The sequence below is a fragment of the Corvus moneduloides genome, chromosome 27 (assembly GCF_009650955.1).
Source record: "Corvus moneduloides isolate bCorMon1 chromosome 27, bCorMon1.pri, whole genome shotgun sequence".
In the NCBI taxonomy this organism is placed as follows: Eukaryota; Metazoa; Chordata; class Aves; order Passeriformes; family Corvidae; genus Corvus; species Corvus moneduloides.
In genome coordinates, this window is record NC_045502.1 from 4,631,760 (window position 1) to 4,655,158 (window position 23,399).

General features: G+C 58.1%; 1 protein-coding gene across 5 annotated transcripts in view; it reads left to right on the forward strand.

The window, feature by feature from the left end:
* Positions 1-4,472: 4,472 nt before the first annotated feature.
* TACC1 (transforming acidic coiled-coil containing protein 1) overlaps positions 4,473-23,399 on the forward strand; it is a 32,492-nt gene continuing 13,565 nt past the window's right edge. Inside the window, exons 1-4 of one of the 5 annotated variants that reach the window (XM_032092233.1) lie at positions 4,479-4,647; positions 15,012-15,124; positions 20,902-21,931; positions 22,988-23,023. In XM_032092233.1, coding sequence (XP_031948124.1) covers positions 21,054-21,931; positions 22,988-23,023 — 914 coding nt within the window. In that variant the 5' untranslated portion in view covers positions 4,479-4,647; positions 15,012-15,124; positions 20,902-21,053. Of the gene's footprint in view, positions 4,648-14,192; positions 14,451-15,011; positions 15,125-20,901; positions 21,932-22,987; positions 23,024-23,399 lie in introns of those variants that run through there. The other 4 variants (XM_032092230.1, XM_032092234.1, XM_032092231.1 and 1 more) reach the window with 4 other exon arrangements.

The window sequence follows — 23,399 nt, forward strand, 5'->3', positions numbered from 1 at the left end:
GCACCAGCCTGGAGCCTGGCCAGGGAGAGGTCCTGCTCCAGTTCCCAAAAATGCAGCCTTGTTCAGTGGGAGTAGATCTGTCCCCACCAGTCAGGCAGCTCTGGAGCTCCCTGTGACCTGACTTTGCGGTGATGCTGGGAACTAAGTGCTGTTTTTTCCACAGAAGTGGAAGCTCCCAGTCTAAGCCAGTCCAGCCTGCACCCCTCTATCACCAAGCCCTGGAACAGGCACACACCTGGGTTGACAATAACCATCGACTGGGCAAAACTGGTGCTTCGGGGAAGAAAGCAGCTGAAAACGCATTTTTCTGGCAGCTTGACAGTTGCGTCTTAAACAAGACATTTTAAGCTTACACTGCGAGCCAAAAGAAGTTGTAATTTGAATATACAGCATGGCACATTCCTCCAAAATTGATCATAAAGTTCTGCTAAAACACAGGCACTGCCTGAGTAAAATAAATATTTTTGCTTCCAGAGAAGTGAAAGGTCTGGCCAGCGACTCAATTTATAATATTTTTAGCAGGTGATTCATCGAAGAGGGAAAAAAATACCCAGGGCAGCTGAATTCAGCAATGGCTCTTTGTCTCAGCAGGGCCAACGAGTCCAGGCGCGTCAGTAGCTGCTGCGGTGAAGCTCCTTGGCCAGGGCCCTGCACAGACATGGGCTCTTTTCTGGGGTCTCTGAGCCCTCCAGGACCTGTTGCCTTCAGCAAAGCTGGAGGATCTGTGGCTGCAGCTCCTCCAGGTGCTCCTGGCTGCTTTGGGGACAGGGTTGTTACCGCAGTGAGTGCTGGGGCTGCGCATCAGTCCTGCTATGGCACGGCTGAGGGTCCCCAGTCCTACAGCCCTGGCATGGGGTCACTTCTCCCTTCCAGAGCGGGAATGGGATGGGCAAGGACAGAGGGCCCTTTGAGGTGGTGTTTGCCCAGAGCAGCTTCGTGAGCTGTGGGTTTGGATGGGGTTTCTCGACTGAGCTCCACTTGCTGCATTGCTGAGGTCTGAGGATGGAAAACAAACCCTTTGGCCTTTCCTATCTCCGGCTCCAACACTGGATGTTTTTTCTTTTCCTCCCCACAGGTACTGGCTCCTCCCAGAGCTTGCAGTCTCTGGACGTGTGGCCACATCCTTGTTTGAGCAGTGAAGGTGAGCACAGGAACTGGGAGAAAGTACAAGCAAAAAGGAATTTCTTCATTTTATGCACATGCAGGCCAGTCCATGAAGCCCTGGGGGGGGCTGCACAACCCCAGGACTGGTCACTGTGGCTCTGAAGCCCAGGAGTGAGGTGCAGGCATGGCCTTAGTCCTGTGACCCTGGCTGAGAGTGCCAACAGGCACCCAGAGCCCTCCCTGCTCTCATGGGTGAGACTGCAGTGGTGCAGCAGGACAGTGGCCCCACAGGGCATTTCTGGGGCTGGAAGGCACCAAGTGGTGGCCGATGCCTTCGCATCCCTCCAGTGCTTGTGGCCAAATAAAAAGAGTGGTCTTTAAGAGAGCTGCTCGTGATGCACGAGACACCTGCTCCCAGCTATAAAAATGGATTAGTTGCATTGCATCTGGAGCCCATCCAGGCAGCAGCGCCTTCCCCAGCATCCCATTTGGCACGCAGAGCCCACTGCCTGAAAGAGCAGTAAAGGGGAGTGAGGGGACAAGCTGCAGAGTTAAAAGGAGGGTCTGGAAGCTGTGATCCTCTCTTGGTGGAGAATCAGAGAGCTGGGAGCAGCCCCAGATGCAGCGCCGTCACCAAGGGGGGATCTTGCCCCCAGAGACCCTTGCTGAGCCTTCCCATTGTTCTTTGTACTGGAGCCTGGTCCCAGCGTGCTCCCAGCTGGCTGGGCTCTCCGCCGGGACACAAACTCCAGAGCAGCAGATACTAACGCATTGTATTCCAAGTGTTGGAAGGACTCCATGGTCCAACACAAATTGAGTGGTGAGATATTCAATTGGAGGAAACCCTCCTCTTTAATAGAGCATCCCAGGCGTGCAGCGTCAGAGGTGCTGCCCTAGCCCTGCCCTGGGAACCTGCACCCAAACGCAGGGAACTCCACCGGGGCCTGCAGGGACATCTGCTGGGACCTGCTGCTGCTGGTGTGGCCCTGCTGTCCCCCAGAGCCCGGTGGGGTGAGGAGGGTCCCGCCGGCTGCGTGCCAGAGCGGCAGCTGGGCACAGCCTTGGTGGCAGCGCTCTCCTGCTCTCACATGACAGAGGAGCAGTGAACAGCCTCTCCTCCTCAGCAGCACCCAGGAATATCCCAAAACAATGGTTATATGCATTTCCCTCATTCACCTGGAAAATCTTATTCCCCTGCTAGACATCTGCCATAATGCAGTCCTGCCTGGATTGTCAACCACAACGAGGAGTTTTATGATGCTCTGAATACCAATTATTTCAGGTTCTCCTGCAGCAATCTATGCCCCAAAGGATGCAATAAGAGAATTGGAGCTGAGCTGAGACCACGTTTAGGTGATTGCTACAGGTCTGGTTTAATCATAAGCTTTTTGGTCAGTGTGCCACTTGGTCCTCACTGCTCTGGTTTGGACTGACACACTCTGCAATGCCTGGGACCAGCTCCTGGAAAACAACTGTCAAGGTCAGGGCTGCAACCAGCGGCTCAGGTTTCCGACTGATTGGCAATGCTTGGGGAAGCTCCCAGAGCTGCAGCATGGCCCTGCCACATGCCTCATCAAAGGTGGGATGTTGGGATGTGCAGGGTTTGGAGCAACCTGCTGACCAGCTGGGGAAGACATGAGGATGAGGGAGGAAAGGAGGATGGAGAACTGCAGAAAGCCAGATTTCCCTGGGTGGGGACCCGTGGGGGCCTCCCACAGCTCTCTGGGAAGCCTGGGCCACCCCTGCTCCTCTACAGCCCTCACCAGCAGGACCCCTGGAAATGGCAGGAAAACAAAGAGGGGACAGGAAATAAATGTGGCCCAAGGCTGAGCTCACTGACTGAGCTGTGGCCAGGGTGATGCAACCAGGGTCAATTCAGCTGGTACCACACAGCCTCACAGGGCACGCTAAGTGCCAATTTTCTGCACTGCTGAAGAGGTAAAGAATGAAAATGAAAGCCAGCAGGAAGTTTCAGCTGAAAAGAAAGAGCCACTTGGGAGATGGGAGCTGGAGGCCAGTGATGAGACGAGCAGGCGAGTGCCGCTGCCCCACTGCTGCAGTGACCTCCGAGGCTCCAGCAGCTGGGAATGCTCTCCTGCCCCAAACCCTAGGGAGAGCACGGGGCCTGGGGCGTTGGCACAGGCTGTGTGCGGGGCTGGCAGTGTGCAGAGCCGAGCCTGGCCGAGTGTGGGTGCTGGTGCAGGCGGGACACGACAGCCACCCCAGCAAGACGGATCCTCTACCGCCTGCTCGAGGCATCGGCCCTTGGCCCTTCTGGATAGAGAAAGCCACGGGTGGATGGGAAGGGTGAGCAGAGAGGGAGCACCCCAGACAAGGCAGAAGTAATGGGGGGTCCTGGGCTGCCACTCTCCACCCTGCTTGTCCATGGAAGGTGCAGCAGTGTCCTTTCCAATCACTGTCCTCCTGCTTCTTGCGGGAGGTGGGAATGAAGAGAGAAGAGAGCTGGTTTGATCCCCCTGCACAGAGGCCGTGGGTCCTGGGTATCTGGGAAGGTAATTCCGGGCAGGGCACGGGGCAGGGACCAGGGTCTGGCCGGGGACTGCGGGAACAGACGGCACATTTTGTTTGCGAGGCGAAGTTCCCCGCCTAAGCAGAGTTTTCTCTTCTCTTTGGAAAGCAACACCCCTGCTGACGCTTCCCGAGGACGAAATGGCTGCGCGGAGCCCGTGGCTCATTCCCGCTCCTTGCGCTCCCTCTGCAGGAGCGGGCGGGTGCGGGGGGCACCGGGGGGACCGGGGGGGCCGGGGTCGCTGCCAGCCCCCGCTCGCAGCCCTCACCAGGCCGGCACTTCTGGCACGAACCCTTCGGGGCGAGGCCGCGGGAATTTAACTGAGTGGCTTGACCCTGATTTCCGTGTGCGTGTCGTGGGCTGAGTCCTGGCCGGAGGGACGTTCGGGGACCAGGCTGAAGTTTGGGCTTAGGCAAACTGGGGGGTGATGGCCTCAGGGCTCCGGGGAAAGCGGAATCCCCGGGCATCAGTCCGCGGCCACATCCACCGCTCCTAGACCTCCTTCCCCAGCCTTGCACAGCTCACGAACAGCTCCCCGTCACCTCTCCCTGCAGCCCCAGGGCCGCAGCTCCCACTGCCTCTGTAAGCGGAGAGGTTCCCTCCCCGTCAGGGACTAGGCTGCCAAATTCCAGCCAAGAGCACATTTTTACGGCATGACACCAGTGGGGCCCCGGCAGGAGCCGGCATGAGATCCAGGCGTTCACCCGAGAGGCGCCGGTACCGGCGCAGCAGCGGCGTGTGGACGGGACGGGTCACCCAGCGCCGCGAGCCCGCTGCTTTCCTCTCTCTGCCCGTGGAAGCGCTCGCCAAATATTACAAAACATCCTCCTTCCTTCCCTCCCGGCTACGGGGTGCAGAGACACCCGCCGCCGCCTGGCCCTCCCCACCCCGTCCGTCCCCTTCCTTCCTCCCTGCTCCTTTCCAGGCAGCTCTTTACGCAAGTGGCTTTCGAAGGAGCCCCGGGACAGGTAGCAGAGAGTGACAGAGCTCGGGACAAGTCTGCGGCTGCAAAGGTAGGAAGGAGAAGGGAGCTGAGGGCTGGGACACTCACCCAGCACTTGGCTACATCAGGCTGGAGGGAGGAGGAGAGCAGAGACCGAGGGCTCCTCGACTGCCCAAGGTGCAGAGCTGTCCCCAGCTCCTCCAGCCCCCTGCGATGGCAGACCCTGGAAGACACCTTTGAACAGCACAACCTCCCGCCGCTTTGCCGTGCCAGAGAGCTCGATCTCATGGCGCTTGCCCAGGCAGGGCAGGGCACCGGCACCTGCCGGGCGGGCAGCCGGGCCGTGTGGTCACTCCGGGCTCTCCTCCAGAGTCTCGTGCTGGCCGGGATAGGATCTGCCGCCAGGCCCCTGTTGTGGCTCTGTTTGGGTTGCTAAGGAGGAGCTGCCAGAGGCAGACGGGATGATGTGTGCTGACACGCTGCTCCACGCCGCCTGCCCTCCCTGGGGACCCTCGGGAAGGGGAGATGCCACCAGAGCTCTGAGCAAGAGCAGGTGGAGAAGGGCTCGGGCACAGCGCTCTCCCTCCGAGGCGCTGCGCTGCTGCTCTGCCAGCACCGGTGGGCAGAGCTGAGGCGTTCCAGGTGCTCCCGGGTACACCGGGCAGCCCCGTGGTGCCGGCTCCGGGCAGCTCCGGAGCTGGTGGCATTTAGATGGGTGGCTCCAAGGACCATGTGATAGACCGGGCTCTTAGTCACAGTCCCTGGAAACAACAGCGAAGCTCTGCCCCGGGCAGCAGAAGGGCTTGGCTGCCTCTTTCCCAGGCACATGGAAATTTCCATGGAATTAGCACAAGGGTAATTATTACCATCTGCCCCCTTGCAGACCACAGTCGTCCCGCCGGCCAGCTCTGGTTCTGCTCGGGGTGCTGGACGAGCCGGGCATGCAGGAGCCCCACCTGAGCTGAGTTCTGCCGGCAAAGAGTAGGATCTCACAGCTGGGGCACATCTGGCTGCTCTGCAGCTTGGCTGCTATGAGACTGGCACCCAGCCCTGTGGGCACTGCCAGCCCTGCCTGCAGGGGACAGCTCCCCGGGCAGGGTTCTGTGGCACTGGCTGCATGTGGCTGTTTCAGGTCTTGTGACACTTGGCACAGCCGGGAAGCAAAGCCTCTCGTGAAGCTCTGCTCACCTCCAGACCCCGAAGTGGGACTGGGGGCTGCTCTGGGACTCCTGGGGGTATGAACAAGACCTGTCACTTCTCTAAGGTCGAGGCTGTGGCTCACAGATGACACTGATTCTTCCAGTTGCTCTGAGGGGCTGGGAAAAGCTTAATCTTTTTTTTTTTGCCGGTTTGTCAGGTCGACGGAGCTCTGGGGAGTGTGGTGAAGGACGTCACCATGGGCCCTCAGAGTTCCTGAGTTTGGAAACTGGTTTTCTCTCCTGGTGTGCTACATAATCGTAGTTTACTTTTGGTGCCCTCCCCCTCCTGACTTTCCCTCAGTATCTGCCCAGAACGCCAGCAGTTTCCCAGCGATCTGTGGGTGTTTACTCCTCACAGGGTGGGGGCCCTGCCAAGGAGGGTGGGGGCTGTGGCCAAAATCGCCGAGTATGGAGCCACAGTGCTGGCACATCACCCGCTGCCTGTCCCTGGCTTGCTTGGCGTCCGACACTGCATCCGCGGGCCCCGCCCAGATCTTTAAATGCTGGTTTCTAATGTGTGTGTGTGCTGGAGCATTGGCTCCTGGTGAGATTCACCCCTCCAGTTTAGATCCCTGCTCCAACCAGATGGACTTCGTAGGAAATGCTGAATTCCTGCCGCTTGGTAGCAGTCCTCAGCTCAGCAAAGCCTCACGGAAGCAGATTTCTGGGATAAGCCGCTGAAGCCTGGATACAGCATCCCAGCCTCGAGTGCAGGCAGGTCCTGGCAGCTCCTGTCCAAGACAGGGAGATGTGTGTATCCCAGCTTTGCCCAGCAATTTCCAATGCACCACTCAGAAATGGCTGGAGGAAATTCCTTTGAAACCAAAGGCACAGGAATGAAAGGGCCAAGCCCTGGGAGCTCTGCCCATGCCAGAGCCTGGCCCCTGGGCATGCTGCTCCACAGAAGGATGCTACACAGGGCCTGCACGGCCGTCCCCACAGCTCACTCCTGCGCCATTCCACAAGCAGGGATGTGCAGAGGCAGAGCTTGTCCTCGGCTACAAGGTGGAGGAGACAGACAGGGACACATGGCACAGCACATAACCTGCAGTGTTTGGCCTTTGTAACACATGCAGGGAGTCAGAGCAGTCCAAAACCCACTCCAAGCTCTGCATCGTGGGCCTGGGAGCCCAAAAGCCATCTCCTCACCTTCTTCACTTGCTGCCACAATCCATCAGAGCCTGGGGCTTCCTGCTCCAGCCTGAGAATCCCCCAGAACTCCCCTCTGGCATGGCCAGATTTTCCAGCAGTGCTCAGCAGGGCAAAGCAGAGGAGCTGGAGCAGGACCCAGCAGGAGCTGCCAGGCTGTGGCATGGATTTGGAGCAGACCTCTCCCTGGGCCATGCCCAGAGCCATTTCCTGATGGGTTTTCCTTCACCCATGTGGCTGTGGTGCAGTGCCAGGAGGCTGCAGCACCCCAGGACAGGTGTCACCAGTGGGGCAGCACCTCCTGTGGGGCCAGCAGTGCCCGGGCTGCACAGTGGGGTGTGGGGTGCTGCCCAGCCCCTGCCTGCCTCGCTGCCAGGGATTATCGGGCCTCATGCAGCAGGCAGGGCCCCACGCCACATCCCACATGGCTGTCACCTGACTCAGCCATGGTGACTGGCCACGGTGACCAGCCGCAGCCTCCGACTTCTCCCCTGGCATGCCGGCAGCAGAGGTAACGCTCCCTCTACCAGGGGCATTTTGGGTTTCTGGGGTGGTCGGGGCCATTGTGGGAGCCCCCGTGCAGGCAGAGGGGGTCCCCATGGCTGTCCGTGGCTGGGGGCATGCCGGGCACGGTCAGCAGTTGAGTCTGGCAGGACATTTCTTCATCCATGGAAAGTTTGGTTGGTTTTTTTGTGTGTGGTTTTTTTTTTTTTTTTTTTTAAGGAAGGTGAGAGCTTTCAAGGGCATTGACACTTTTCTTGCCAAAAAATACTGCAACCCCAGCCAGAACACCCTGACTGACAGAAAAAAAAAAGAGATTGATATTCCGGTTTTCAGTTTCTCAAAAGTAAAAAGCCCCAAATGTTGTCAAAAATGGATACATTCTCAGGCACTTTAATTAAAAGAACTCCAACGAGGATGTTTCCTTAGCAGGGTCACCTCTGAGCTGTTAAAGTGCAGCATTAAATCTTCCTCCCGTGAAGGGGTCTGGCTGCTGCCTGACATCGGGGCTGGCTGTTTGGCTTCCCCTGCAAGGCACGATTTGGGAAGAGGCTGTTCTCAGGGGAGAAATTACACCAGCGCTTTATCAGGGCTTCTTGACAGAGATCAGGTGCCCTAGACAACGGGCTCAGCCCCCAGTTTCTCGTTGCATGTGCAGTGTGAGAGGCTGGTGATTCCTGGTAGATGAGCAAGTTTAGCTCGGGTAACAGGGAAAATTTCTTCATGGAGAGACTTGTCCAGCCCTGGCAGGACGGGCAGCGGCTGCCCGGGGCAGTGGTGAAGTCACTGCGTTTGGAGGGATTTAACAGACGTGTGGCTGTGCAGCCTGGGGACATGGGTCAGTGGTAGCCTCGGCAGTGCTGGGTTGATGTTGGACTCGGTGGTTTCAGAGGGCTTTTCCAACCTAAGCGATCCCGTGGATCTCTTATTCCCACTGTCACCAGAGCAGTCGCCTGTCCCATGCCAGCCCCCGCCCCAGCATCTGCCTGGGCTCTGCCTGGAGCCGCGCTTCTGCCCCGCCAAGAGGGGCCCGGGGGCTCCCCCGACGGGCGCACCCGGCACCCACCGCCCCCCGCCCCCGAGCCCGGCCGAGCCCCCGCCCTCCCTCCCGCCCGCGGAGGAGGGACGCGCCGGGACCGGCGGAGCGGCGGCGGCGAGCCCGGCCATGGGGGCGGCCCAGAGCCGGGAGCCGCGGGACCTCCGGGACCCCCGGGCCCCGCCGCGCCGGTGAGTGCAGGGGGGGGGCGGGTCGCGGTCCCGGGTGGGTCCGGTTCCCCCCGCAGCCCCCGCGTCGGCCCCTTCCCACGCGTGGGACGGGTCTGGGTTCGCTGCTGTGGAGGGGACAAACCAGAGAGTGAAATTTAATTTGCGGGGAGAAAGTTCCTTTCCCCTTTCCCCTTTCCTCTTTCCCCTTCAGCCACACTTAGCTCCCCACCCATGGGTGCCTGAACACCCCATCCCTGGTCTCAGCAGACCAGAGCTTCCAGCTGCAGCTCAGCCCAGGAGGAAAGCTGGGGTGCGTCTGTACCCCCAGTCTTGGGGTGTGGGGTGGGGGCTAGCACTGCCGTTCCCGGACTGGGGTAAGGTGGGAGCTGGTGGGGGTCTGGAGGCTGGGGACAGCTGGGGCTGGGCTGGGGGAGCTGGTCCCCACCAGCTGCTCGGGCACTGGGAACTGAAGGGATCAAAAGGAAAAGTGGAAACATCTTATCTGTAAATCAACCAAAACACTGTAGAGAATAGAAATATTTTCTTTAAGTGGGGACCCTGTAAGTCTGTTTGCAAACGGTGGGCTCAGACAAGGGCGTTCTGCCCTTGTAACTGCTCGGTCCTGCCTTTATTTCCCTGCAGTCATCTCCTACATAGACATTAGAGGTGTTCTCAGGTGGAAAACACATCCTGCGTGTGCCGGAGCTGCTTCTTTCTGCCCCGTTGGACTCAGTTGTTTGTCCTTCCCGCCTGTTTGCTCCACCTTGAGCAAACTTTGTTTTGTTCCTCCCGCCCTTTATCATCTTCCTGGTCCCCATCCCTGTGCTGGCTGTTGTCCACATTCTGCTGCCCCCATTGCTGCTGGGCCCCCAGGTTATGGGTTAAGGTGCTGCCTGCATTTCCCAAAATGATTGAGTCTGGAGTAAACTCAGGGATCTAAGGCCTGACAAACACCTGATAAAAGCATTCCTGCCACATAGCACAGATATTTTTAGCAAACGGAGCAGAGGAATTGAAGGGGGAGTCAATAAGCCGCATGATGAAGGCAGCTGCTTGTGTTCATCGAGCATCAATGTGGAAATGGGGCTGGAGCCTGCTCTTATTGAAATGAGCTCGCACCCACACGAGTGCATCAGCGAGATTAAGCTGTGGTTGGCATTTTTAAAATGCAGGAATAGCAGAGCATTCATTATCCCATCGGTCCTTTTCAGTGCAACCACAAATGTCTGTATTTATCCATTTGCTGGCAGTCTGGTGGGGAAAGGCAGCTGGAGCCCGGGGCTGGCTGCTGGTGTCCAGGCTCGTGTGTGACAGTTGTGTCCTTTATTTCTATTTCTGTAGAGCTGTTTTGATGGAATGTGTAGCGATGGGAACTGTCACATCCCAGGCCGTGAAGGGTCCCGGGGGAGCTGAGCTGCTCGGCAGCACTGTCCCACGCTGGGCATTGCTCTGGAGCCCCCGAGCGCTGCCACAGCGGGTGACACCCTGGTTCCTGCTGTGCTCTAGCGAGCAGATGGCAGAGCCGGAGATGGGAGGAGGTTGGTTTTGTCTGCCTTGAATTCCAGGGCGTTCGGTGTCGTTCTCCTCGGTCCGGGCTGTGCCCAGGAGTGTCCAGGCTGAGGCTCTGCCAAGGTCAGAAGCAAAAGGAACCCTGCGCTCCGGGGCGCGGGGCGCTGCCAGCCCGCGGGCAGCCGCGGAGCCCCTGCCCTGCGCTGCCGAGGCCGGAGAGCTCGGCAGCCCTCGGAAACCCATCCTGGGGAGCCCTCTAGCGAGAGCAGCGTCCGCCCGAGCCCGCCGGGCTCCCGGGGCTGCGCCGGGATGCTGCTGCGCCCGGATGCTGCTGCGCCCGGATGCTGCTGCGCCCGGGAGATGCTCCGTGGGGCTGTCACACCTAGGGATACTCCGGGGTGCTCCCGCACCTGGGGGATGCCCGGGATGGTCCAGATACTGCCGCACGGAGAGGGGATGCTGATCCCTGATCAATAGAATATGTTGGAATAAAACGCAGCAACAGAAAAATGCTCCTGAAACACCTTGGACCTCCTTTCCTGGAGGAGATAAATGCTATGTGGATAAAGTGCTTATTACAAGCTGTGGGGGAAATTTACACAGCAGTGAAATATGGATTAATGTTTTATCTGTGTGCTGATCTCAGGGTTGTCCCCACCATCCCCTGCTGTCCTTGTGCTCCATCCTGGCATTGTGTACAGGGAGCTGGACCCTGGTCCTGGGTGGGGAGCGAAAGGCTCCGCTGCAGAGGAGCAGAGAGGCAGGAGTGGAGAAGAGAAATTAAACCCCACAAAAGATCTGTTTCTAAGCTAGAAATGTCAGCGCTGGCTCCTGTGCTGTGCCCAGAAAAGCTTCACAGCCAGAAATAGATATTCTCCTGCTTAATGAAAGGGCTGAGAAGGGAAATTCCAGGTGCATGCCTTCCTCTGGCCTGGGGCACTGCAGCTCCAAACGCCACAGGTGTGGCTGCGTGATTCCTGTTCCGCAGCATTATTCCCTGCACCCTTCCTGACGACCAAGGTGTGGTGACACTGAGAAGAATCGGGCATGCTGTGTTTTTGGGGCCAGGCAGAAGCACTGCTGCCAGATGGCCAGAAGGAAATTCATCCCCACTGTGAAGGGAAGGTCTCATCTGGATGAGAGCTGTTATCCCTGGATGCAGCTGGCTTCCTGCAAGGATGAACATGAAAACCTAAGCAAGGTTTTGCCTCTTTTTGCAGCTTCTGTGATGCCAGGGCTCTTCTAGCTCCAAAATGTTTGGGTCTTCACCTGTCCTCTGTGCAGCAGGGGCCGCTGCTCTCCCCTCCTGGAAAACCCAGGCAGTGTGTGAACCGTGGGTGGTTTCTAGGCAGTTCAGCGCAGCTGCTGCCAGAGGCATCCATGGGCTGTACATCCCCTGTCCCTGAGCCGCTGCGTGTGTGCAGGGTTTGGCACAGTGAGTCCTGTGACAGCAGCGAGGGAGGTGACAGCAGTGCCAAGGACAGCCCGTCCAGCTGCTGCCTGTGTGGGCTGCATCTCACTGTGTGGATGGAAACTGCTGGCAGGTGTTTTAAACAGGTCAGCATCCTCCCTGCTCTGCAGAGATGTGTTTGCTGACTGTGCCAAGCAGCGTTTGGCAGGCAGAGCCTCCGGTGTGACTGACAAAGTCAGGTTATCTCCTCGGTGGTGATTTGCAGCCGGTGGTGCTGCCAGGCTGGGTCAGGTGCCAAGCTGGAAAATGCCACTCGAGGCATTTTCTTAATTGCTCATCGGGAACAGCAAGTGGAAGCAGGCTCTGCCCCTGCACTGCTCTGGTATCTTCCTGCCCCAGGGCCCTGCCAAGTCAGAAGCTCTGCAGCCAGTATGGTTCAGTCCTGCTGATCCTGTTCCTGTCGGCTCCTTCCCCGGGTGGTGGGTGGGGGGGGGGGGGTCCTCGCTGGGCGCAGTGTGTGTGTGCAGCCTGCACAAGGACAGATCCTGATGATTTCCTGCACTCGAGTGCCCCAGTTCCCCCATCCAACAAGTGGGGTATGTAGGAGTCAGCCTGTCACACACAGCTCCTTCCCCTCTGCAGGGAGGTGGCTCATTCCTGCTGCTGTGCCAGTGCTGCTGCTGCTCCTGCTGCGCTTGGGTCCTGTGAGGTCCCTGGCAGAACTCAGCTGCTCACAACATCATCACTCCTGCTGGTCCTTGGGTTCAGTGGGAGGTGGGAAGGGGAAGTGGGAGCAGGAGGAGGATGAGGTCAGGCTGCAGCGCGTTGCTGCAGCGCGGCTCACACTGAAGATCTTATGTAAAATTCATCTGCAGAAATCAGTTCTGCCGCTTTGGAGCAGGGAAGTGGGCTGTGCTCTGCTCACGGCAGCCATGGGCAACAGGATGTTGAGCTTCTGCTTTTGCTTCAGCCTCATGGGTTTTGGCTAAACTTCAATAAGAGTCATGTAGTCCCCTCTTCATGGCAGCAGGGGAGTGTGCAGGGCCCCTTGTCCCCCAGGCCCTGGGGATGTGGGGGGGCCACACGATGCAGTGGCCGAGGTGTTCCCTAGGGCCCATATGCTTCTCCAGCCACTGACCTATGGTGGGAACCAGCAGCACCTCAGCTTTGGTTCACCCAGAGAAATCTCTGGGGAAGTTTAGAGGTACTGTGGAAGGGGATAGGAGATTTTCTTTTATAGGGGATAGGCAGTAAAAGCATGCAGGAATGACACCTATATCTAATAAGGACACCAAGAGGTGGAAGCTTGGGAGAAAGGATCCCTGCAGGGAGGTTATTCGAGATGCTCAACGGTGAGGAATGAGCCCTTTGAAGCATCCGACAGAGGCTGGTGTCAGAGGCAGCCAGACCAGATGGACGGGTCTGCTCTGCCCCAGAGGCCTCTCTGTCCATGCAGAGGCATTTCCAGCTCACAGAGCTGGCTGATGATTCACAGGAGAGCACCGGCTGTGGGCTCAGCCTGCCATGTGAGGTCTTGGTGTGGTCAGCAAGGGCCAGCAGCTCTTCTCTGCAACAGGCCAGGCTTGCTTCATGGCACGACAGTTGTCTGCCATTTCCAAGGTCATCCCTGGGACCAGTTGCTGGGAGCAGGGTAAACCAGTCAGGGTTCCAGGGAGCTGCCAACTGCCCGGAGCCAGCAATGCTACTGCCCGTGACAGATCTGCTGCCAGAGCCCTGGACATTCCTCACAGTGCTGCGGCCGCTGCACGGTGTCAGTAATTTTATCCTCCTCTCTCTAGCAAGCGTGTGGGAGGTGATGAATTTGGGAGTGGGAGCCCTCGTTAGGGGGAAAGTTCCTGAGGGAAAGTTCCTGAGGGAGGCCAGCAAGGTTGATTTCTGTGGGAACTGCTGGCTGTTATTTTTAAACAACAATAGTTTACTAAATAAATAAATAAACTTGCTGCCACGGAAGGATATAGCATCCGCCAGGGCTGCTGAGGCCGGTGTTTCCTTGGAAAATGGAAAGGACAGGTGTTTCCCTCTCCTCTGCCCCTGCCCCCTGTGTTTGGCTCCTCAGCTCTGGGAAAGCCCTTTCCTTGGGCAAGGCTTCCCGGAGGGCCGAGCCTTCCCGGTGGGACCAAGTCTTCCTGGGCGAAGTGAGGATTCCTGGGAGCTGCTTGCCCCCCAGGGCAGTTCCCCGCCAGCGTGGGGTCTTCTCTGGCACGTCCAGAGTGGAAAGAATCTGTGTCCTGCCGGCTCTGTGACAGCGCAGGTGCAACCAAATAAATGTGGGATAAACTGGCGGGGATCTGGTTTCACAGTCCCCTGCCCTCTCACGTGGGGGTTTCCTGTGGCGAGGGAGGGGAAAGGCAGGGCGTCGCGGAGGGTGACAGCGACGAGCCCCAGCCCCGCCTTTGGGCAGAAATAGGTGAATTTGGGAGTTCGCGTAGGAAAGAAGAGCGGCGGCTGCCACCTCCGGCCGGGAGGGACGGGGAACCTGGGACGCTGCCCCGCATACCCCGCATCCCTCCCCGCGCCGGGGGCTCCGGCGGAGGCAGCGGGGGGCGCCGGGGCCGGCCCCTCCCGGCGGGCGGTGCCGGGGGCGGGCGCTCCCCTCGCCAGTGGCGCGGTGCGGGGGCGGGCGGCCCGAGCGGAGCGGGCGCGATGGGGGCGGCGGCGCGGCCGCAGTGAGCCCGGCGGGGAGCGGAGCGGGGCCGGGCCGATGGCGTTCAGCGCCTGGCAGATCCTCTCGCCGGTGCAGTGGGCCCGCTGGACCTGGTCGGCGGTGCGGGGCGGGGGCAGCCCCGAGGAGGGCGACGGCGGGGCCGGTGCTGCCGAGGAGGAGGATGAGGAGGAGGACCAGGACCCGCCGGCGGGGGGCTCGGCCCTCGGCTTCAGGCAAGTCACCCGCGGCCCCTTCCCCTGCCCGCCCTCCCGCGGCGCCCGCACCCACGCGGGGCTGCGGGCGCGTCCTCCCCGGCCCTCTCCCCATCCGCCCCTCGCTCTCCGCTCGCTGCCTGGCTGCCGGGGATCCCGCACCGCACCGCGCCGGGGGCTGGGGGTGCCGGGGCCGCAGCCGGAGCCGGGCGCTGCTTCCTGGAGGATGCGGGGGAGCACAGGGCCGGAGCAGCCGGGCTCGCTCCCCGCGGCAGCCTCCGGAGCGGCGTGGGAGATGCTGCGGGGCTTCATGTCCTTGGAGGCCCGTGCTGTGTGCTCAGCTCGGAAATGACCTGGCAAAAGCCCTCCCGCAGGGCTGGCGATGCACAGGGGGCTGCTCACGATGATGTTTCACCTGCTGTCCCTTTTCCGTTTGCTAGCATGTCCCGCTGGACAGGAGCGAGTGGCCGCCCCGGATGCCCACGACCAGCCTCTGGCCTGGCTGGACGTGTAGGCGTTGTGGAGGATTTCAGAGGTAGCTTTGAAAGCAGTAATTCCTCACTCTTTTCCCCCCCTCGGCAGCTCGGACTCCACTGATAATTTTGAGACCCCTGAAGCAGAAACACCAACCTGCTCGCCACTCAAGGAGTTCTGCGAGCCACCAGGATCACCGGAGTCTGAGGCCGGGACCCAAGGTAAATTGTGCACCTTCTGCTCTTGGTGCTCTGCTCCATTGTCAGAAAGGCAGGGTGGGGTCAAGGAGTAAAATTCGCTGACTTTGAGTAATGCCTGGCACACTTTTGGTGGTTAATGGCCTGGACAGTTCAAATGCCAGGGCTGGGCTGGGCACTCCACAAAGAGCTGTGATGGGTTGATTGAGAGGAATCTGAGGATGCTGTTGAATTATTTGATCAGTTAAACGTCCCTTTGACACTTCCTCTGCAGCCCGGGGGCTGCCCTGACTGCTGCTGGCTGGTGGGACCTTTCTCATGTGTACCCCATTTGTCACTCACCCCTGGCTCTTGCACAGGAGTGGCAAGATGCCAGGTTTGTGCCCCCCAGGCTGGTCAGTGGTCAGGGGTTTCATTGCACAGGCTGTTTCCCCTGGAGTTAGGTGCCAGGTGTCCTCACTGTGCAGCTGGTGTTAAAGATGCAAAAGATCAGTGCTGCTAAATCCCATTTTTTGGGAAATTGTGGGGGATCTGCTCTAACTGCATGAGGCTTCCTTTGCTGGTGAGTCCTGAGCTGTTTTGTAGGTTTTTCCTTGCGTCCCACACTGCTGCTGCTTCCCTGAGTGTGGCTCCCCATTAGCCCGTGGCCTTCTGAGGACCAGCTCCCTGCTGTCTCCATATCCTCCTCTTCAGGGGTTTGGGCTGGTGTCTATGGCTGACATGGTGGTGTCTATCTCTGTTTTTGTGCTGCTGGGAGGAAGCTTTGAAGCCCTGGCACTGCTGCTACAACCCACTGGAGGTTATCGGGGCAGGGCAGGGAGGAGACCTCCCTTCCATCTGCTCCCAGTGGCTGGGCAGTGTCAGGGTGTTTGTGAGCCCCCGGGGTGGTGTGCAGGAGAGCAGCCTCTCCAAGGCACAGGGCGGTGTGTGCTGGGCCAGGAAGTCCTGGCCAGGCCGCCCTGAGCATTCCCTGCCCTCTCTTGCCCCTCACTGCTGCAGACCCTGGTACGTGATGTGCAGTGTTGTGCTTTCCTTGAGTGCTCACAGCAGCAGCTGGGAACTTTTTGCAGGGCTGGTTTCAGAGCACACGGGCCCGATCCAGACCATGGGTCCTTCTGTGCAGGAGCCCGGGCACTGCTGACTGTGTCAGTAACAGGAAGCCGTGGCCCTGCATCTCCTGTGGTGGTGTTGTGCTGTTGGGGTGGATCTGGGTGCTCATCCATCCCTGTGCAAAACTCATGTTTGTTTGCTGTGATGGGGAGAGCGCTTGGTTCACGCTTTCAATAATCACAGCTCTTGGAATAATCCTTTTAAGAAGGGATGATAGAGACATCTTTACTTCGGGGATAATGTCTGGGGAGGGGGAGAGAGAAATAAAGGCTTTCCTAGCAGGTAGGAGGATCATTTCCAGCAGAGCTTAGGGAAGCGCATTGCTTCAGACTCCAGGGTGTCACTGTTCCCGTGTGTGCCTGTGCCCCTTGTCCTGGGATGAGCAGCTCCTGCTCAGCAGCGAGGGAGTAGCTGCTCTTGCACACAAAGCTCCCAGTGTTCTGGAGACGAGGGCATGATCTCCAGCAAAAGCTGTTTGTCTGTGCTGGCTGGCAGAGAGTGGGATGTTGGGGCCGGCAGAGCCAAACCGCGGTGCCACCACACTTTGCTCCAGCCCTTCTCTGCCCACGTCTCTGGCTGTGTCTTTTCAGTTTGTCTGGAATGGTGGAGGGGAAGGATTGTCCAGGTGCCGATGGGTTTGCAGTGTGCAGAGGCACCCTGGGGTGTTACACCACTGCACCGATGTAATCCATGTGTTCCGGCCTCATCTTGGCGGTGCTGCTCGTGCCCGGGAGCAGCAGTGGGAGCAAATGCCGGCATGGAGACAATCCGGTGTAATGGCTGCTTGTCAGCACCGGGAGAGCTGCTGCCCTGCACGCCCTGGGGAATGGCTGCTGGCTGTGCTGGGGTGTGTGGGGGCAGCGCCAGAGCTGGACCTGAGGGCAGGCACGGCACCCCTGGCCTGGAGGGACAGCAAGGAGCAGGCACTGTCTGCTCTATAGTTGCAGTCTCACCCTGCCTTGGGAATAAATAGGGTGAGGAACGTGTCAGACAGAGGCTGTGACTCCAGGGCTGGCTACTCCATGCACTGCCAAGAGGTGACCTGGGTATGTTAAACCCCGTCCTTGGGGACAAAAATTCAGTCCTGGAGGGGGCTGCAGTGAGGGTTTATGCCCACTCAGGATCACTCCGTTTCCTCTTGTTGTCTCGGATAGTGGGACTAATTCTGTCCCATTCTTGCTCAAGTTATCTCCAGTCATCTGCCAGTAGATATTTTGCACAAGGAAATGAGCAGAAGCAGCAAATCTAGAGCCATCAGTGCTGGGAGCAGGCTCTCGCTGCCGTTACCCTGATGCAGGGCACGTGTTTTCCGGTGCGTTAGCAGCATCGTTTGCCGGTATGCTAATTCTTAACAGAATAGATTTAAAAATAGATCAACGGCTGTTAAACACAAGCGGAAAGCCAAAAGAGGAAAAAAGCCGTTGGCAATGTAGGACTGAGCTGGGTGTACGGGGCAGATATCCTGTGCTGAGATGGGGAAGTGCATGACTCACAGCGAGCCCTGCCCTGAGCTGAGTCCAAGGCCCGGAGAGTGGAGGGGTTGTTCTGGCCCGCGCTTGGCACAGGGGCCACGCAGGGATCGCCGCTGCTTCGCTTGGCGGCTGCCTGTGGGATGGAAAGGGCGCTGAGCCTTTGCCTTCCAGCGCTGCCGCTGCCAAGTGTTCCTGATTCATTTGAGGGATGGCACGCTGGAAAGCTGTTTAAGTCGGTGTTTGTGTTTAATTTCAGCCTGAGGAAGACAAGCGAAGCAATTATAATGCAGAGGCACAAAGTGTCTATTACTGCGGTGCCAGACTGTCCTGTCTGTTTTTCTTTAGAAAGTAAAAAAATCTCTGTTTTCACTTTGTAGCATCCCCTCCAGGTACTCACCTGGATCCGGAGCAGGTTTGCAGCCTGTGCACAGCCGGGACAAGGGGTGTTCATGGGATTCAGCACGTCCTGTGCTGGGTCTGCGTTTGGGACGGATCCTGGAGTCACTTTGTGTGCCATGCTCCTGACAGTGTCCTTTTAGTCATGTTTGGTTTAGTTTAGTCATGCTGGGACTAAACTGTCCCCCCTGCAGGGCACAGTGCCAGAGGTGGAATGGGAGACCTCAGGGTCACCTTTTCAGGATGCTGCTGTGAGGCATCTGCTGGGATGCCTGCGGGAAGGGCTGGTCTGAGGAGCAGAGCTGTGTGTGGTCGGTGGCTGCCAGCCTGCCTCCTCCTGGGGTCCCATAGGGTGTTCAGCACAGCTTTGGCCCAAAAGGAGAATCTGAGCAGTGAGAGGGCTGGGGGAAGCTGCAGGACTGGGGGACAAGCTGGTTTCCCTGGCAGGAGCCATGAGCGAAGGGAGTACGTGCGGAGCCAACACGGCTGCTCACAACGTGACTGCCTGGGGCTGGCGGGAGCTGGGGATGTTGGAGCATTCAGAGGAGGAGCAGGGAGAGCTGCAGGCTGCGAGCCGGGGTTGGGGAGGGCTCTGTGGGGGACAGCCAGTGCTGCACTGAGGTATCGCCGTGCTCATACCCAGCAGTGCTGGGCAGCTGTGGGGGTTGGAGCAGAGAGCTTGGCTCTTTCTGTGCACCCCAGGGCCCTTCAGGCCACTGCTTTCTGCATCCTGTGTAATTGTTCTCCCAGGAACATGCTCTCCCACCATGCTGCATTGAAGGCAGAAGAAATGCAGAGGGGAAGGAACTAGGGGAAACTCCCCCCTGAGCTTGCAGGAGGGACATTTCCACTGCAAAAGATTTCCAAAACCACAGGCGAGCACCTGAGCTGCCCTTTGCCTCTGCCTCTGCCTCTCAATGTATCCCAGTTCCTTAGCTCTCAGACTGGCTGAGCGGGTGGGCTGTGATGTGGGAGGGGCTGAGTAGCTGAGCTCTCTTGGGTGCAGAAAATGAGGGAATCACAAAATTGGAGGACCTGGGTGGGTGGTTCTTCTGATTTTTGTGGGAAAATGATTCTGAGCTATGGCCACATGCGCCACTGCTCCTTTCCTCCCCACCCTGTAGACACCGCAGCATGGGGAGGTGGTTTGTGTGCCGGCTGCTTGTTATTCAAGAAGTAATTACTCACTGCTTGGGTTAGAAACCAGGATGGGCTCATGTCTGTGAGAACGGCGGCTGCCAGACCTTCTGCTGGGAACGCAAAATGCACTTAAATAGTCCTTTTGCCCTGACTTTGAAGTCTGTTCTTCTATTCAGAGCTGTCTCAGGAAGGCTTCAAACAGCTGAGCAACACAGCAAGTGTAATAAAGTTTTCTTTGGGGTCTGTTAAGGAGGTTTTCCTGGTTCCTAATGATGGGAAGGCCTGGCAGGCGCTGCCTCAGACTGTTTCCTGGCTGCACTCCAAGTACTCATCCACTGGATTTGTGTTTACTGATGCATTTTCTGGGGCATCAAGGCAACGTCTACTTGGAGGGAGCTTTTTTTTTGCAGTCAGAGGAAGCGTTTTTGCAGTCTCAGGGAGGACACAGACCCTCATGATTAATTTTCATGGCTTTTAGCATCCTTGGGATCAATTACGCAAACCACAAGCCATCAACTGAGTCAGGATTGTTGGCTCCACATCCTGGATTAGTCCTGGGACCAGATATTTGCCTGATTCACTTTTCCTCTGCCAGCCTGTGACTCGCTCTGTTACCAGCAAACATGAGCCGGTTGCAAATGCCTGGTGATAGGAAAAACCTTTCCTGGATGGGCTCAGGGATAGGGGTCTGTAGGAGCCAGTGGTTGGTGTGGGGGGATGCTCGAGGTGACTCCCCTCTGCAGCTGTCACCTCTGTTCCAGGGCAGGGCTGGGGCAGGGACAGGCGGATTTCCCTGGCACAAGCTCTTCATCACCCAGGCTGCTCTTCCCAGCCAGGTTTCAAACCAGTTTGGTCCTTGGGAGAGCACTGGTTCTGTTCTGCCCTTGGAGGACCTGGCTGGACTGTGTCTCCCCAGAAAGCTGCTGGTGAGGGCTGCAGGTACCACATGCTCCCTGATGGCTGCTGGGCATCCCAGCATCCTGCTTTGCCTTATCCCAGGAGTCTGTGCAGTTGTCCCTGGTTGAGGTGCAGGAGAAAGACCAGATGTTTTCCTCTTGTGCCTTGGCACACCTGCACCACAATCCTGGCTCTGGGTGCTTGGTGGGTGCAGCTTTCAGGATGCCCCAGTAGATGAAGGATCTTCTCCATCCCTTGATAGCAAGGAAAAGATGAAACGGTAAAAGGATTGAGGGGAAAGGACTGGAGTAATGGTGATTAAGTCACGGATCAGGATTTGTCATCAGAAGACACTGACAGCAGTGTGGAATGCCTAGTGCAGGATTTCTGCAGGTGGAGAGTCAGCTTGTGTCAGGCAGCTTCTCCTGCCTGGTGCACATCTGGCTCCACGGCCCCAGCACTGGGACTGACCCCCAGGTCCCTCCTGCAGCCTGTTTCTGCTCCTTCACTGAGCACACCTTCCCATTCCCCTTCTCCCTGGGGCCTGCTTATTCACATTTTGTGGTGTTGTCTCATGTCATGCGTCCCTGAACTTTTGTCACTAATTTTTGACCCTCTGCTCAGGTGAGCAGTGACTCCCTGTCATCTGGCACAGGGAAGCTGAGTTTTGGGTCAGTGGATCCCCCATAAAATCTGACCCTGGAGCAGCTGTGAGGAGGGAACAGGAAGCCCTCTGGAAGGGAGTGTTTAAGGGCAGGGTTTAACCATCTCCTTTTATCTTTTCAGAGCCAGGTGGCCATGGTGACCTGCTGGTAGGGGAAGCCCACTGGGACAGCTCGCCTGGGAAGCACCCCAAAGATGAGGCTCAACCAGAGATTGGAGCCCCTAAAGCCAGTTCGGATGCTAAAGGGGAAACTGACCCTGACCACTCGCCCCTGATGCAAGCCCTGGCTGGGCTGGGCTGTAAGGCTGACCCTGGCCACGCCGCTGTGCCCACTGTGGAGCCAGCCCCCGTGCCCCATGTGGGCACAGCCACCTGCGAGCGGGTCGCGTCAGGAGGGGACTCGGTGGACACGGGGCTGGTGGAGCTGAGGGCTGATGCCCTGGCCCAGGACCAGCTCAGGAAAGGGAAAACACCTTTGCTGGGGAGGAAAACAGATGAAGCCACAGAGGAGACCCAAGCATCCTACCAGCTTGAGCCTGAGCAGCATGACAGGATTGTGAGCCCCTTTGTGGCAGGGGGCTGCCAGCTACAGAGCTCTCCCCTGGCAGTCTCACAACGCCTTCCCCATCCTGGTGAGCTGGGGGGGGACCCAGCTCTGGAGACCACAGGGCAGGTCCTGAAACCTGGGGCTGATTTTACAGAGGTGAGAGAGAGTGTGGAGGCCAAGCCAGCTTCACCCAGGAGGGGCAGCAGGATCCCAGCCAGCAAGCTGACACCGAAGAGACACAGAGAGTCCCCCAAGAAACCAGCTGAGGATGCAGAGAGGGGTCCCACAGAGCCGCCACTGCCTCGAGGCTCCTCCCAACTGGGTCCCACGTGCTGGGACAGCTCCGGTCTCAACTCTCTCAGTGGCAGCTCAGCACTGCAAAATTTGCCTGTTCTCCCCAAGGGCTCTTATCAGTTTGACCCCAATAACTTTGACTCCATGGATCCATTCAAGCCCACCAAGACGCTTGCCAGCACCGACGCTGACTCTTGCTCCACTGCAGATAACAGCCTCAATGAAATCCTCGAATCTCAGACACTGGAGATGCAGGACGATGCCCTGAAAGGCAAAGACTCCCCCAAGAAGCCCAAGTCACGCCTGATAACGTGAGTGCCAGTGTGTGCAGAGCCGGGGCTGCAGCCCCCTCTGTTTTCCCCGCGGGCAGGCAGAGCCGCGCTGGCGGTGGTGATGGAGGTGGTGATGGAGGTGATGGTGGTGGCAGTGGTGCTCCTGCTCTGGTGCCTCCTGTGTGAGCCCAAAATCCCGCCGTGCACCTCAGGTTCTGCTGCTGCCTCAGTTTTACCCGCCTGTTGTCCCAGTGGAGGGGCAGCTCCCCTCTGCCTGTCAGTACCACTGATGGGAGGAGAGGGATGGATGTTCTGGAGCGGTGCCGGTGTCCTGAGTCCCAAGCAGAGCAGGGAAGGCTGGATTGGGACCCGCTTGTAGGATCACCACTTTGGAAACCCCTTGGGGGTGCAGCTGGTGGGTCGAGGTGGAGATTTGTGGTGTCAGAGGAAACCCGTAGTGGAGGCTGGAGCCGATGTGTTTGCTGGACTTGTGCAGGGATGTGCAGGAGCTGGTGGATGCAGGTGTGGTTGGTCAAATGTAGCTGAGACATTTTGCAAGCTGACATTGAATTTCTGTTTTATATCAGAGAAGGAGAACAGGTTGGACAGGTAGACTCTCACTCTGCCATTGGATTCTCCAGTGAGAAAATTAAATAGTGGGTTTTTACAGAGAGAAAGATAAAAACTCACAGGCAAAAATCAGGCTATGCTGGATGTTTTTGTCCAGGAAATACTTTACAGAGAGTAGATACAAATTTTTTAAGAGCTGGTGTTGCCATGTGTGGCTGTGGGTGAGCAGAACCAACGGGGAGGGGAAGCAGCAGGGAATTCTCTGCTCGCTCTCTGTCACCTTGGAGCAGCACAGGCAGGCAGCAGGATGTTGCTCTGGCAGTGAGGTTTGTGTTTGGATCTCACCCCGCTGCTGTGGATAGCAAATGCAGGATCCGAGCATCCCGTGTGTGTGTGCCTTCCCAAAGACCGAGCTAGGCAGCTCACTATGCTTCTCCAGAGCAGAGTTAACATCCAGGTCTTTTCACATGCTCTTCTTCTCTCCATCTGTCTGTCTCTCTCCCTGTCCGTGCTTTGGTGCATCAGGACTACTGAGCAAGTGAAATTTCTCTGTTTTCTGTTGTAAGTACTCTCTCCTGTATTCCTTTTCTTTTCCTTTGCTGTTTTTGTCCTCTCTCTGGGTGTGTGCTGCCCCACTCGTCTCCATGGCATGCCAGCTCCTTCTGCCCTTTGACTTGTGCTCTCTGCTGTCTGGTTTGTGCCCCCGCACCCCTCGGCGGGGTCCCCAGGGTGGCCTGGCCTGGTGAATGCCTGGGAGTGAGGGAGGAGAGGAGAGCTGAGTTGAGCTGAGCTGCACCAGAGGCACACGCCCGTGCTTGTCCTCACAGCATGCCACCTTGCAGCGTCTTCTGATGGTGGACAAGTGCTCAAAACCTTCAGCTAATGGAGGGGAGGAGGTTTTTGTTGCCTTGGTGCTGGGGGGGAGCTCAAACCAGCT